The 16,497-nt window shown below is 30.6% G+C and overlaps 1 protein-coding gene across 1 annotated transcript; it reads right to left on the bottom strand.

Moving 5' to 3' along the window:
- Positions 1-19: 19 nt before the first annotated feature.
- LOC115974778 (polyadenylate-binding protein-interacting protein 7) lies at positions 20-3,939 on the bottom strand. Its single transcript, XM_031095294.1, has 5 exons — positions 3,915-3,939; positions 3,580-3,741; positions 1,950-2,815; positions 636-1,086; positions 20-531 (listed from the first exon to the last, which is right to left on the bottom strand). The coding sequence occupies exons 3-5, from the start codon at positions 2,724-2,726 to the stop codon at positions 422-424; spliced, it is 1,338 nt and encodes a 445-aa protein (XP_030951154.1). The 5' UTR covers positions 2,727-2,815; positions 3,580-3,741; positions 3,915-3,939; the 3' UTR covers positions 20-421.
- Between the last annotated feature and the right edge of the window lie 12,558 nt (positions 3,940-16,497).

Genomic DNA, 16,497 nt, shown 5'->3' with positions numbered 1-16,497 from the left:
CCCCCCTTTTTTTTTGGGGGGGGGGGGGGGGAGGCTGATGGTAAATCGAACCCGTGACATGTCACTTTGGGTGAAAAGCAATTGTCACCACACCAAAGCCTGACCTCTCGGGTGTTTATATATTATTTTTACTTTTTTATGTTCATCTTTGTTTATCAACCGACCATTGAGGTGGCCAGAAATACACAAGTTACACTTTAATCACATTGAGAGGAGGCAAGAAGGGGAAAGAAGAGGGGGAGTGAAGTGATAAAGGAAGCTGCGTGCAGGTCATATTTCTTCTCATGAATCGAACCCACTTAAGTGAATCGAAATTAGAAATAATACCTCACTCCACAGGCTGCCAAAATTTATTCTTACATGCCGGAGTTTTCTACTAAAAATTTCAGGTAGGAGTTTAGAGAGAGAGCAATTGTTTTTTCTACATAAAATGATAGTTTGAAAAATTTTCAAGGCATACCTGATCAAAGTATGCATTGCGCAGGCGTGCATGGTCACGAGCTTCCTCTCGCAGCTCAGAATACATATTTGCTGTCATCTCAACAAACATTAAAGCCATTATTGATGCAGAATGCATTTGGCCTAAAATTGAAGGCATATAAAGACAAGTCATTTTGTTGACAAAAGAATATTACCAACAGCATCTCCAGTTTCAAGCCAGACAGGAGCCGCTCGAGCAGAACCACGATCTTGCAGCCTGTCACCATAGATGCCTCTCCCTTGTCCACTACTGTAAGCACTAGCCAAAACATGGGAACTTCTACTTGAGCCAATAGTGGCATCAGCAGAACCATTTCTTTCATACTTCCATATACCAGAATCCTGAGATGCCAATTTCCTGACAGCTGAAGCAAAATCTATAGCACCCCTAGATGGAATGGAAGATCCAGATTTGAACATAAGCATGTTGTCCTTGTCAGAAGATCGAAAAGGATTGCCATTTTGTTGGAGATCATCTCCAGCATATTTTGGAGGACCATTCTGACTATCGGGAACAGTAAGGGCAGGGAAGTCCATTGAACTAAGATTGGGGGTTGATAAGGTCTTTGAGTTCATACTCTGATTGAAACCACCATCAACTTGAAGCTACAAATAAAATAGAAATCTACCATAAAATAACCTAAATACAAAAATATATTGCAGATATTGAATATGATAAAACTAACAATAAATTCTGCATAACAAATCATGAAAAAAAAAACACACACACAATCATGTTACTTCAGCATATTTGAAAAATCAAAGGAACCCTTCAAAACAAAATACCATTGCCCTATCCAAACCATGAAGCTTACAGCAAAAGATGAAACATTAGTAGAACTAAGAACAGATAAATGAAAAACGGTGCTATACTGTAAGAAGAGGATGACCCACAGAGAATCAATAACTCCCCCCCTGTACCAGGCCAATGGCTAAGGCACTGGAGGCCATACATGACTATGGTTGCATTGAGTCACCTCAAAACTCTATGGGGAGCCAGCTCTTCCCTGCCAAAAGAAGGCTTCAGAGGTATTGCTCTCCGTGGTTAGCATCTTACCCGTTAGAATTATTTATTGCATCACAGAAAATTTATGAGATGAGTCATAATGCCTTATTTTGGAGACATTTATAGCAATAAAATAATATCAGCAAGAGAAGGGGAAGATGTACACGCATAAAGATTAAAATAATAATTTGAAAAAAAAATTGTGTTGATCAAAAAGATTCTTGAGGATCCCAACGTTGAACTTCAACTACTTTACACAGTTCTGCCCATCTCAATTAAGACGTAAAAAAAATACAGAAATATGGGAGTATTTAAAGTAAAGGAAAAAAAATACACCATAGCAAATTAAGTCTATGGAATGCAAATTCAGAAATCGTGATTCACTGCATCCTCACTCAACATGAGAAAATTGAAGACATCTCAGTTTTCAGAAGATTATTTGTTTGTAAACAATTGAGCATACCTCTAACTGGGTGAGCATCTCAATTGTCAGGTTTATATCGCCTCCGCTGGCAAAGTATACTTCTGCAAGGCTTTCAGCAGCAAAACCTGGGAAATGAGAAACCAATAACTCAATGGGGTTCATTTCATTATCCTCCACAATTGCTTGCTCACCCAACATATCGTTCACAAACCCATGTCTAGAATTGCTATCATAAGGAGGCCCCTCCCTGAACTGATGACTATTCACAGTTTGACTATCCCATGGCTTAGGTGACATGTGAAGAAAACTAGGCGACGACAAATCTTCACCATAGGATGAAGCAGGAAATCTCAACTTTCCAGCATAGCTATTACCATTAATATTGTGTGGAGATAATTCTTGCTGCTCATTTAACAAGTATCCACTGCCTGGAGAAGCAGGAAACTTTGAAGCTTCACTAACATCATGCAAGGACAAACCCGCCAAAGAGAGGTTCCCAATACCTTGAGATTCATCTTCTCCCATGACCTTAAAGTCAGGAGTAATATCATCGGGGAGCTGGCGACGCCAGTATTGATGGGCCTCTTCATCAGAAATATTCGAAACAGATGACTCTGATCTATCTAGCACTGCTTTTCCTAAAGTCCCAGAATTAGCAAGCCTTGTTGCCGCATCTGCGGTGCTGGTGCTTCCAGATGATGATGATCTAAGGAAAAAGGGAACAAACTCTGCTGCATTTGGATTCAAGGATGTTGCCTTGCTTAGGTTGCTCAGCTTCGTGGTGTTAGCTTGGGTTCCTTTCTTGGATAAGCTCATTATTTAGTTAAATGAAAATGAATAAAACACTATAATATACATGCATAGAAGAAATAAAAACTCAACTTTCAGCAAGCTTCAGCCAAACCCTGCCAAAAAAAAATCCCATTCAAGTATACAAATTAGTTAAATTGACCACAAAATTTCAATTTCAACACACACCCACATGAATAAAATCCAGTGTTTGCAACAAATAAGCTCAAATACCATATCTCATACACCACAGACTACTAATCTAGATAGCAATCAGTATCAAAACTTTTTCTACGACCATTTCAAACAAATAATAATAACAATTTTCCAATTAAACAATACATATAATAAGTAACAAACAGAAAACCCATCTGAAATGTGCAGATAAAAAAGCAGGCACTATATGTATCTGTGACTCAAAAATGATATGACCCAGTTAAATTTAGCCAAAGCTAACCAATTTCACTTAACAACTTTGGAAGTAATGAAAGTACTTTAGGATTAAAATTGCACAAAGAATTGCTTAAGACCCCATCATTTCTGACTTCATAAGCAAAGATAACACATAAATCCTCACACAATTATTATTAATAAGGTTGATTAAATTAAACCCTAACCAAAACATAAAAAAAAAAAAAAAAAAGGTCAAATCTTTACCACCAAATCTAATAAACTAACAACTAAATTTAAAAATGAAAAACAAAAACAAAAACAGAAAAATCAAAACTTTGACATCATGTTAATAGATTTTAAGAGATCTCAATCAATTCAACCACCATAAAATTGAATAAAAAAACAATCTTTTCAAAAACAAAACTGGAACACCAAAATTTATGAAGGTATTTGAAAGATCTGATGAGTACGGAAAAAAAGCTTATACCTTTACGAATCAAATCAAAGGGATCCATCAGCAAAAACAGGAAGAGGAAGAGAATAGTTTAGAATAGAAGGAGGAAGAAGAAGAAGAAGAAGATAGGGATTTTTCTAGGGTTTCGAGCTAGAGCAAGTTCTGTTCCAGTATTAAAAATCTCTCTCTCTCTCTCTCACACACAGCTTTTTTACCCAAAAGGGTTTTCTCTCTCTCTCTCTCTTTGTGTGCGTGTATGTGATTTTTTGTCTAAATGAAATGAAACCCTTAACCTGTTTAGCTAATCCCAGCACCACCACCACAGAAAATTATAAAATACAAGACACCCTACCCTCACTCGATTTGACCTCTCTCTATCTCTCTCTTCTCTCTTTCTCTCTCTAGAGTATTGAATTTGAGACCCCCCAACTTACCTAAAAAATAAAAAAGAGTATTGACCCCTTAATTGTGCAGATCGACTAATAAATAAATTAAAATAAAAACAAAAACTTGTCACACGCATAGTAGTAGTAGTTGCCATTTTAAAATTTTATAATATATATGATTTTTTAAATATTATATATAATGAAGACTATGTTCATCAAAAAAAATATATAATGAAGATTAGGCGCATTCACTAGGGAGTAGGGATAAGACATCTCAATATATATATATATATATTTTTTTTTTTTTTTTGAGAAGATAAGACATCTCAATATGAATCAATAAATATGATATGTATAGAAGAAGTTGAAAAAAGCACGGTTTGGTTAAAAAAGCTTTTTTTTTTTTTTTTTTTCATTTTCAGTTTATAGTGGGTCCACTACTAAAAAAAACTGATTTAGTATTAGTATTTGTATTTGGTTTTTATTTTCAGTATTTTAAAAAGTTAGATTTGAATACAAAAAAATGAATACAATTTTTCAACGTTTTTGTTTTCTATAAATACGAATACAGTGGCATATTCATAATTATCATGAAAACACAAAGTTACTTTTTTTTAGTGATGTGATGTGTGTGAGTGAGAAAAGTTACTTTTTTTTAATAGAAAATAATGACCAAACCCAGATATGATATATTCTATACCTAAATTATGTATTCAAAACAACTTACCAAACACTACTAAATATGAAAATATGTGTTTTTTTTTTTATTTATTCAAATTTAGAATTTGAATATAAAATAAAATGAAAAATGAATACACCACTTTTTAAAACCAAACAGACCCTAAGATTTTCAAGTTTAAGTTATCTCTTTTAAGTCCATCGTATTTACTACTTTTTCTTAGAGAGTATCCTATTTACTACTTAGATGTATATTATGATATAAGTGTGCTTCTTTCTTTAAGAAAAAGAAGATATTATTAAAAAAAATCAATTACTACAATATCAAAGGAAGTAACTATGAAAATGTGCTTTACTATTAAATAAATATTTGCAATTAGATTAAACGGAATACATAATAAATGGTTTTTTTTTTTTTTTTGAGAGAGAGATTTTCAACTTATGGCGTCTGTTCCTGATGATAGCTCTTTATCATCAGACTAAGACACCAATCAATTTTTGGTGTAGGTGGAAATTGAACCTCAGATCTCTTATACAATCATTAGAAACTTTACCAGTTGAGCTAACTGGAACCCACAATAAATGGTTGTTCAATTTCACTAATATAATTTTTTTTTTTGTGTGCATAATATTCAGTTATATAATTTGTTTTAAAAAGGTAAAGAAAAGAAAAGAAATAAATAAAAATATATTCGTAGAAGAAATTTAAGTTAAGACCTAATGGGAGGGTGGGTTAGAACTCGACACTCATCAGAAGCCTGGGATTGTGGTGGGATTGCAGACCACGGTTGGGCTTGTGTCATATGACAACTCGATTTGTGGCCTACCGTTGATGTTGATGTGGGTGTGTTGGAGTACTGCATCCTACAGCCCAGAAACCACCACCGTCAACAACGATCCCTAACAACAGCGACAAATCCATCAAAATATACCAATCATGAAGACACAAAAATCCTCTCTTAAGTTGGATTGAATCAGATGGGACGATAATGAGATGGAACAAAAGAGACTTCGGCCTGGACTTGTTTGGTTGTTTTGCTGACTGAGCTTTTAAGTGAGCCTTTGCAAGAATTTAGTCCTCAATAACACTGTACACATGTATTGCTGAAGTTCACTGATTAAGTATGATACCACTTACATATTAACAAAGATGAAAGCCTAAACAAGCAGGATAAATAAATGGAACAAAAGTTTTTTTCAGATTTCTTTGTCCTGTCATTTTATATTCAAAACACTCACACAAATATATAATCTATGTTATCTCACATTGCATGAATTTACAATTAAATTCTCTAATACACACAATACAATTGCACTAATTGAACTTCGAACCATATGAAAGAAGTCAGAGTTGACATAGGCAAAATAAAAGCTGAGAAAAAAAAGCTCAATATCAAATGTACGAATATGTGCATTGTACGTTAAGTATTCATTTGGCATGATTAATCACATTTTGGTACTATTTATGAGTCTTACTGCATTATTTCAGTTAACTTTTACCTTTATTTACAGTACTCTCAACAAAAAGTTTTCAATTTTAGTAAAATAAGTGGATCACAAACAGACCCTAAGTGGCTGTGAAGATTAGTAAGTAACTTTTCTCATTATTTAGTATAATAAATTCTTTGTAGAAAAAGGATGTCGCCTCCCTCGTTTGTCCAAGACCACACAATTACTTAAACAAGCTAACTTGCCATATTCTTTCATTCTCCAGTCATATCCCTAAGAACTTCTAATTTTTCAAAATTCTTCACCAATCTATAAAATATTTATTTTGGTAAATTTTCTTATAGTTTATTTTCTTACCGTTTATTTTCTTGCAATCATTTATAATAATAAAATATTTTCTTATAATAATTTTGTTAAGGATTATTAGTTTCTTCCAACATCCCAATGATGGTCCTCACTAAACACTCATTTGCAAAGCTATCAACTTGATATTTGTGTGTTTTTAACAATTTTAACCTCAATTGAATTGGTTTATTTGTACACATACCACGATGATGTTCATGCCAAAATCATGAAATATTAACAATGTTATTGGCATGTTAAATTCTTTTTATGCAAAATATTGCCACATTTCTTTGAATGTTTTTCACATGTAGAGTATTTTAAATATAAAATACAAAATTTAAGAACTTGTAAATTCTAAATTGAATCGTTTCAAAACCTACTCAATTTCGCGGTTTGCAATAATAAGATCCAAATTTTGTTGTGAGTTATTAATTGTTGATTTAAGGTCCATGTCAAAACTCCTTACGTGCACTACAATCTAAGTTTTAATCCACTACATAGCTAAATGTAGCGAGTTGTGAGTGGTGAAGTGAATATTGGACAAACAATCAAGTTTTGTTAAATTGGTATAACTTTGAAGAAGGCCAACTATATAAATATTGGTCATAAATTTTGGTCAATTGATAAAAAGGCCCAAATTGCTTTTCATATATTGATTTTTGGTTTTGTTTCAATGGTACAACACTATCAGAAGAATGGTATTTTTGCCAATTACATTTGGATTGGCTTTGATCTCAATGAATCATAACTTTCCATTTTTTAGGTGTTTGTTAGTTAGGAGTACTTATAATTAAATACCGTTACTGTATAAGTGAATCTCATTATGAAAGACGGATTATAGAATAATTCATGGGTAGAGCCAAAAAGTGTGAACTATACAGGTTAACAATAGTATTGATTAAATTGATTAAATGAAAGAAACTTTTCCAATTGCAAAGAATTTTTAGGCCGGGTTTTCAAAAAACAAAGAAGCCTTTTAATAGAATGGCACCATTTTGTTCAATGAAAGTCAATCACAAGTCACAACTCAACACACACACACACACACACACACACACACACACACACACACACAGAGAGAGAGAGAGAGAGAGGAGAGAGAGAGAGAGAGAGAGAGAGAGAGAGAGAGAGAGAGAGAGAGAGAGAGAGAGAGAGAGAGAGAAGTCAAAAATTAGTGCCAAGCCGTAGTTATGTCAACCATGGGTTGTTGGATCTTGTGGGATCTGCTGGACAATATTTTGTGGCCACTTAGTGGCTATATCAACCGTGCTTCTTAATTATGGCCCTAAGAGTCGGAGCATAATGAGGACTCGCATCATATGGACCAACTTGTTTAAGAGCGCTATCTGCCAAGCTTGTTGCATCAGAGCTAATGTTAAAAGCGTGTTTACTGTCAATAATGTAGGTGCCAAATTGGCTTTAACATGACAGAAATGCAGGAATACAAAATAAAAATATTTCAAACTTCATTATCTTTGTGTTTAATCACTGATGTAAATGGCATGTCAGAGCGGGCGTACCAGTTAGATGCAAGAGCAGACATAAAGGTATGCTGTTTTGCGGCTTGTTTCCTTAATGGCTTTAACTAGAATCCATATATAGAGATTCAAATCATGTTAACAGGAAATAGAATATACTGAAATGAATATCCATTACTCTTTCCATTGTTCCAATTATTTTTTATACTTCAATTATTACAAAAAATGACGGAGGGGGATTCAAACCCTGATTCTCTTTAGTAAGGAGGCAAAGGAAGGCCACTAAATTATAAGGGTTTTGGCTTCGATTATTAATGGTTTAGGATCATGCTTAGCGGTCAGTACCCTTGTTTTGTAATTTGAATGTGGCCTCTTTCCTTTTGATCATACATACATACGAGTGCCACATTCACATTCAAATGTGCTTTGACAATGTTAGGAACCCTGTGAAACTAATGTATATATTTTCAATAATGAAAAATTTTATACTTCCTATTCTCAGAATTTCTCTGCTGTTGATTTCTTTTATTCACAGGCTCTAAACAGGTGGAAATGCTATCCAGTGGGCTATATGTTGCTTGAAAAAAAAAATTCATGATTAGGTTTCTTTTTAAACTTCTAGCATATGATTGTGGAATTTTTAGATATATACCTAGTATAACTTCACAAAAGTTACATATTTTATGGACCATTGATTACTATTAGATCTAAGAGTCAAAAAATACTCATGGTAATGTCATTATTGCTCTACTCTTCTTAATAAAGGAAGAAAAAAAAACCAACAACATTAATTTTCATGAAAAAAAAAATTTCAACATTAATGAAAAATTTTATACTTCCTATTCTCAGAATTTCTCTGCCGTTGATTTCTTTCATCCACAGGCTCTAAACAGGTGGACATGCTATCCAGTGGGCTATAACTTGCTTGAAAAAAAAATTCATGATTAGGTTTCTTTTTAAACTTCTAGCACATGATTGTGGAATTTTTAGATATATACCTAGTATAATTTCACAAAAGTTACACTTTTTATGAACCATTGATTATTATTAAATCTAAGGGTCAAAAAGCACTCATGGTAATGTCATTATTGCTCTCTAAAAATTAGCCAATTAAGCATTAACTCTTCTTAATAAAGGCAAAAAAAAAAAAAAAACAACATTAATTTTCACTCTTCTCCTCATCGTCTCTTCTTCCTATCTTCCTCTCACACCACCTTTTGTTCTCGTGCAAAAAAAAATCATAAGGGAGCAAGATAGATGTTGGTTGTATATTTAGCTACTTAGGTTTGCCGTGACTTTCTTTGTAGAGGTTAGCAATTAAATTGTTATTTTGGGGTGTGTTGAGCATTGGAGAAGACTGTGGGGCCATATCATGGAGGACACTAACCATGGTGGTCCCTGGAATGTTGCTGTTGAGTGTTGATTATCCAAAGACAAATAATGCCACAAAAGTCATAGCTTATTTTGCCATAAACCATGATGCTTTGGAGATATTAATGGAAGAGAGCCCATATTTTTTTAAGATCTTTCAAAAGACCATGGTGAGAGATGATTACATGGCTGAAACATAATGTTGTTAGAGCACTCCTTTTTTTTAATTGTCTTTGTCCGTATTTTTAATCCTTATAAATACTCATCCTCAACAATCATTCTCTAAAACAATAGTGACTTTGGCCATGTATTTCTAAAATTTTCTAGTTCTTCAAGACAGTACCGTAAAGAAATCAAAGATGGAGGCTAGAAAATACATACTGCAAAAAGAAAGATGTGAGAGAGGAAGAAGATGATGAGAGGAGAAGAGTGAACGTTAATGCTGTGTTTTTTTTTTTTTTTTTTTTAAAAGAAGAATAAATGCTTAATTGGCTAATTTTTAGAGAGCAATAATGTCATTACTATGAGTGTTTTTTGACCTTTAGATCTAATAGTAATCAATGGTCCAAAAAATATGTAACTTTTGTGAAGTTACACCAGGTGTAACTTGAACCCATCTCATATATATATATATATATATATATGGCAAAACTAATATGAAGAAATAACCATTACATTGAGTAATTATCTCTCATTAATTGTAAATTAGCATTGATGAGCCCTCTTTTTATTTTTATCTTTATTTTTTAAAATCTGAATTTGTGAGTATAACTTCCTTTTTGCACTGGTAATATATATTTATATATGTATGTATGTATGTATGGGAGGATATGAGCATAACTTTATAGGGGGAAAGAGTTCGAGCTGTGGCAGGGGCAGCCCCAAGTACTAATGAGGGTGGCCACAGGACCACCCTGAATTTTTTTTTTTTTAATATACCTTAAAAAATTTTGAGTTTTAAATTAATATGGGTCTTTTGACCACCCTAAAATAAATTTTAAAAAAAAACTTAGACACCCTTAATAAAAATTGAGCCCATTAAAAATAAAATTCAACCTCTCCAAAATTTTGGTCGGTTGAATGTTGAACAAAAAAATTGCAAGAAATGCAATGCTCACAATATTTTCGCAATATTTTTGTAACAAATCCTAAATAGCAAAATTGTTACCGGTAAACAAAAATAATAATTTCAATGGTAAGTTCAAATTAGAACAAGTAAAAACTTGTCACCTAAACTTTGTTGTGAAAGTGTTGCAAAAATATTTTGAACATAGAACTTCTCAAAAATTCCCCAAACAAACAAATTAGCCTAAAAGCCCAAATCAAACGTTTAATTATGATTTTTTAAAATTGTGTTTTCAAATGGCATATTTTAACATCACTATTTTTTTATATAAAAAAAATGCACACTATTTAAATAGCTTGTTTGTTAGTGCTTACTTTAGTCTTTATCAGAATTTGTTGGATTTATGTGATATATATTTTTCAAAAAGATAATGCATTTTGTTTATATTAGTACTTATTTAGGTAATATGTTAGTAATTGAATAGGAAAACAATTGTTTCTCCAAAAAAAAAAAAAAAGAATAGGAAAACGGTAGCTTAATAATTGTTTGGTTGTGTTCATTGAAAAATATGTAATTGATAACATTGATAATGAAACTATCATATCATACAATAATTTCAAAATATAAAAACTTGTGAAATGAAATTTTAAAACTTTATGTATTTATGTATGTTTTTATTTTGTGATGTTAATATATTCAAGTTTTATTATTATTAAATTTTTTTAATTTAACTTTTTAATGACCACTTTGAAAAGAATTTCTAGAGCTGCCACTGAGCTACAGGGTTAGCAACATGTTATAATTAACTAATTATCTCAAAAAAAAAAACTTACAAACTATTTTTTCCAAAAAAGATTTACATATATTTTTGTCAACTTTAGGAATCATAGTAATATAATAATTGGTTTGGATGAGTGGTCCTAACTACTAATAATTAAAGACTTAATAAGATATTAATTTATTTTTTAGGCCTATACAAAGCTTATTACCAAGTCCAAAAACGAGTGTAAGCTTGACTTATTTTTTATCAATCCCTATTGTTTACGAGTCAGCTCATGAACAATTTTTTTTTTTTTTTTTTTGGCTTACATTCAGCTTATTAAACAAGCTGAAAACTAAGGTTCAAGTTTGACTAGTTTATAAACAAACAAGCTTGAACAAGTCTTTTATTGAATCAAACATAAGCTATTATAAACGATTTAGTTCATTTATAACCCTAATTAAAATTTTAATTTAATATAGAATTATAAAAATTAAAATATATTGAATGGGAATGGGTGAGTTCCCTAATTGCATGATGAGATGAAAGGAAAAACCCACCCCATTACCATCCCTAATCAATGTGTGGTTAGCCCTTGTAGATCAAAGAAGTTCAATGAGACCCCTTAAATCTATAGGTAAAAGGGCTAAGATAGAACCATATTAAGGTATTAAGGAGCCCCATTGCTATTCCTATTATTAGACTTGTGCTACTAACTCATAGTCTCATACTATTAAAGTGGATCGTTTTCACCCTATGTCCCCCTGGGGGGGATTGAGAGTAGTTGAGCCCCCTAATTTTCTAGTTGTTCTGTTAAAGAGTGGGTGCTCCTAACTCTTGACTAGCTTGCTTTCCTTAACTTCACTGCTTTCCCTTGCGCTACCTCTTGATAGACTGTTTTTTAGACTTTCATATCACTCTCAACCAATTGAGCAGGGACAGAGCCAGGATTTTGAGTTAAGGGGGGTGATTCTGACCTTTAGCTCGGCGGCTTCTTAGCCGCTGAGGGTTTTTTTTTTTTTTTTTTTTTTTGAGTTTTTGATGTGTGCATCTACTGGGTAAAGACAAAATTATTCTATTTAAATTTTTTTGAATGACCAATTGTTTGTTTGAGTAAAATTGGTTAATTGAACTTAATTTTTTTTAGCTTTGCTATTGGTGATTTTTGTTGTTGCACAAATGTTTTTGGACTGGTATATGTTGTTTTAGATTTTAGATATATAAATTTTTTAATGGCCTTTAACATGAGGAAAATGCTAGAGGTATATTGCTGATATAGTAAGTGATTATTGGTAAGTAAAAAAATGATATAAATGATAGGCCCAAATGCAAATCAATAAAAATTTGTACCTCAACCGTTTGTAAAAATATTGTAGATAAGTTTGTAACAATAATGTTACTCTAAAAAGAATCAATGAATATTATTAAGGAGGAAAAATGTAATCTATATATAAAATAATAGGTGAAGCAGAGAGAGTGTGAAATTGAATTCCAAATTAGAACTCTAATTTTGTGCCATGTGTCTAGAATCTGAAATTGAAGTTGAATTTTGCATCATGTGGCTAAATGTATGTGGGCTCATTCTCATTAAAACCACTTCTATGTATTGGGTCAAGTGAGTTACTGTGCTAATTAAGTTTTTTCTTGATTTTGTAGTCAAACGTGAAAACCAAAGAGATTAATATCAGTGATAAGAACTTGATTTGGGTACATTGCATAATTTCCAAAAAGATAGCAAAGCCAGAGTTTGCATCTTTGTTATAAATTGCTTACAAAGTTTGCATCTTTACATTTGCACTGAGTTTCGGATTAAAGTGCTTTCTTCTTGGTTCTGACACTGAGTTTTGTTTATTATTTACTTACAAATTTTGCATCTTTACATTTGTTATAAATTGCTAATATGTGATTAGATGCACATTATGCCTAAAATTCACTATCCTTATATTTGGCTTTTTGTTCAGGTTTGGCACCTATAACAATGAAGAAAGCACTGTTGTGGACCGATGGATGATACTTTTTGCAGGCTGCAAAGGAACTTAGTGATCAATGGAATCTCACGCGAATTGGAGAAGACCCGGTTGTAGATGTTTAGATGGCAGATGTGAGTCACTATATTTTTAAAATGTTTAGTGAAGGTAAAGGTTATGAACAATGTAAATTTTTTGGAGAGAGATTTATTATTCTATATTTACGCAAGTTTGGTCGCCTTCTTGGAGTGGATCACTCCACCTTGTCTTTCTACTGGAATTTTTTATTCAGATTGTTACAATTTAATTTGAAATTTTATTTGAATTTTCCTATTGTTGTTACTATCATATATTATCATTCCAATTGTTCAATTAGAATCTGAAATTGGAGTCCAATTTTACTATACACGTGTACAATCTAATTATTTTTAATTTTGCTGTCATGTGTAGAAGCCAATGAGATGAAATTAATAACACATTAAACACTCATACTTTGGGAATCAGTAGTACCAATCTAAATCCATTGGACCTGCTTCGTGATAATACAACTATGAAAGATGTATAAAAACACCCACAAACCCCTCTCTCTATAAAAAGAGATTGGAGAGAATTTCTTTTATCAGCCATGGAACTTCAGAGGTTTTTTCTTCACACAAATGCCTATCATGTTACAAAATGACCCATTGTAAAACTACAAAATAAGTACAACTCTGAGGGTTTTTTTTTTTTTTTTTTTAATTTTAAATTTTTTAAGCTGCAAAAATTTCAATCACCAATAGAGATTGAAGATTCAAAAGCGTGAATGAATCTTTTGGATAAACATTGTCACCAAGGTTCATCTTTCTGTATAAAATATATATACTACTAAGTTTTGTTAATGAAATTTTCTGGTTAATAATATAAATTTAGACTTAACTAAGCCTTTTAAACATGAATAAACTCATGATTAATAATATATCCATTTCCGTGCTGTAGCACGGGGCTACATACTAGTTTTATATAATAAAACTAGTTATAGGCCCATGCGTTGCACGATTTAATGAAAAAACTTATAAAATAAATGTATAAATAATTATATATTTTAATAGACTCAATAAAGATAAAAGAAAAAAATTATCAAGTGTAAATAATTATCTCACTAAAATAAGGGCTAAGATTTCTTCCTAAAACTAAATTAAATTGATAATTCCAAATTGAATTTTAAATTGGTAATTATTTATTAAAAAAAAATGTACTAAACAATTGATAAATCTAAAATTAATATAATCTTGATACATTATAAATTTAAATTGAAGTTGATAATACAAGAATACACAAGTAGAACATCTTGATAATTTAATGTAACATAAAAATCAAATAAGAAAATTGTTAAAATTAATCTATTGATTCTAACCATATTTAATCATTAATTCTAAGACTCTAACCCTAAGCATATACATTAGATCAAATCTAAGAAAATTAGTTTAAACAAAAGGCAACCAATACACAAAACCTTTTAATAAAAACAAAATACAAAAACAAAGAAGGAGCCTTTAGAAACTTGACAATATTTTCGAATGTTTTGAATTCGTTAATTAAAATCACATGAAGACAAAAAAACCAATAATAACACTAAAGAAAATAAACAAAATGAAAATAATAATAATAAAAGAAGAAAGAATGCATACCTACATTGTCATGAGATTTAGACATTCACATATTGAAATAAACTTCACTCCAAAAAAGGATAATATTATAAATTAAAATTATAGTTGATAATTCAAGAATACACGTGTAAAACATCTTGATAATTTGATGTAACATAAAAATCAAATAAGAAAATTGTTAAAATTAATCTATTAATTCTAACCATGTTTAATCATTAATTCTAAGACCCTGACCCTAAGCATATAAATTAGATCAAATCTAAGAAAATTAGTTTAAACAAAAGGCAACCAATACACAAAACCTAATAAATTTAATAAAAACAAAATACAAAAACAAAGAAGGAGCCTTTAGAAACTTGACAATATTTTCGAATGTTTTGAATTCATTAATTAAAATCACATGAAGACAAAAAACCAATAATAACACTAAAGAAAATAAACAAAAAGAAAATAATAATAATAAAAGAAGAAAGAATGCATACATGCATTGTCAAAGGATTTAGACATTCACATATTGAAATAAGCTTCACTCCAAAAAGGATATATAAGGTTATATATATTGGTAGAGTACCATTTGAAATATAATTCATATAAATCTTATTGAAATTAAAGATATCTAATCAATGTGTTTGTTTTTATCCCATAAAAATTGGAATTAAAAAAAGGTCATATGAAAAAAAAAAAAAAAAGAGTTGACACATAACATAACATGTAAAAAATTAAAAATTTAGAAAAAGAGAGAAAGAGAACGTGATTGATAGCTATAAGGAATTTTGATATATATATATATATATATATATATATATTTTAAATGTCATCAACGTAAAAATTATCAAATTAATGGAGTATATATATATTTTAAATGCCATCAACGTAGAAATTATCAAATTGATGGAGATATATACTTTTTTTTGGGATAGATAAAGATTATCAAATTATTAGAAATATATATTGTTTCTTGGGATAGATTTATATTAATCACCTCTTGAAGATTTTTTTTGAAAATTTAGATGATTTAGATGATAAATATTATCTAAATTAAATTTTTATATGTTAAATGTTATCCCCTAATTTAAGAAATATATCCTAACAAATAAAAAATAATGTTAATTAGATGATAAATATTATGTAAATTAAATTTTTGTATATTAAATATTATCCCTTAATTTAAGAAATATATCTTAACAAATAAAAAATAATGTTAATCTAATTTTATTTAATGATAGAATAAATTAGATTCCTAGTAGTATACTATTCTTTTTTAGTTCTTTAAAAATCTAAAATTTTAATAAAATTTTTACAATTTGGTGAAGTCATGTGGCACAATTACGACGTCTAAGCCCAACTTTTATTATATGTATATAATATAATATAATATAATAATATGATTACTGAAATCAATGCATATATATATATATATATATATATATACACGAATATATTTATATAAAAATAAAAATAAAAATTAGGGGGCCATTGCCCCATGGTCAATATATGCCTCCCTCCCTGCAATTTTTTTTTTTTGAGAATTCCGTCCCTGCAATTGAGACTTCATTCATTGGTAGCATTTTATTGCATCCACTATATAGTAGCATTGATTCTTAGTCCTGCTTGATTTAATAGATAATTTTTTTTTTTTGTATAAATTTTTTTTTTCTTGTACCTGATTTAATAGATGAGGTATAAATAAAATATTTACCCTTAAAAAAAAACAAACAAGAAACGTACATTAGATGGTGAACAGTAAAAATACTAGGCATAACTATCTGGCTTACATATGTGATAAATTACACAGCCTCAAAATC

The sequence above is a fragment of the Quercus lobata genome, chromosome 2 (assembly GCF_001633185.2).
Source record: "Quercus lobata isolate SW786 chromosome 2, ValleyOak3.0 Primary Assembly, whole genome shotgun sequence".
Lineage (NCBI taxonomy): Eukaryota > Viridiplantae > Streptophyta > Magnoliopsida > Fagales > Fagaceae > Quercus > Quercus lobata.
The sequence above is the reverse complement of the archived record's forward strand: the minus strand, read 5'-3'. Positions and strand labels throughout refer to the sequence as shown.

What these genes read in the sequence shown, in the direction of transcription:
- LOC115974778 (XM_031095294.1), bottom strand. Translation starts at nt 2,726, where the DNA reads ATGAGCTTATCCAAGAAAGGAACCCAAGCTAACACCACGAAGCTGAGC. An exon ending in AGATGCTCACCCAGTTAGAG is followed by an intron (nt 1,087 to 1,949) that starts GTATGCTCAATT and finishes TTTTATTTGTAG; the next exon opens with CTTCAAGTTGATGGTGGTTT. An exon ending in TGAAACTGGAGATGCTGTTG is followed by an intron (nt 532 to 635) that starts GTAATATTCTTT and finishes TTGAGATGACAG; the next exon opens with CAAATATGTATTCTGAGCTG.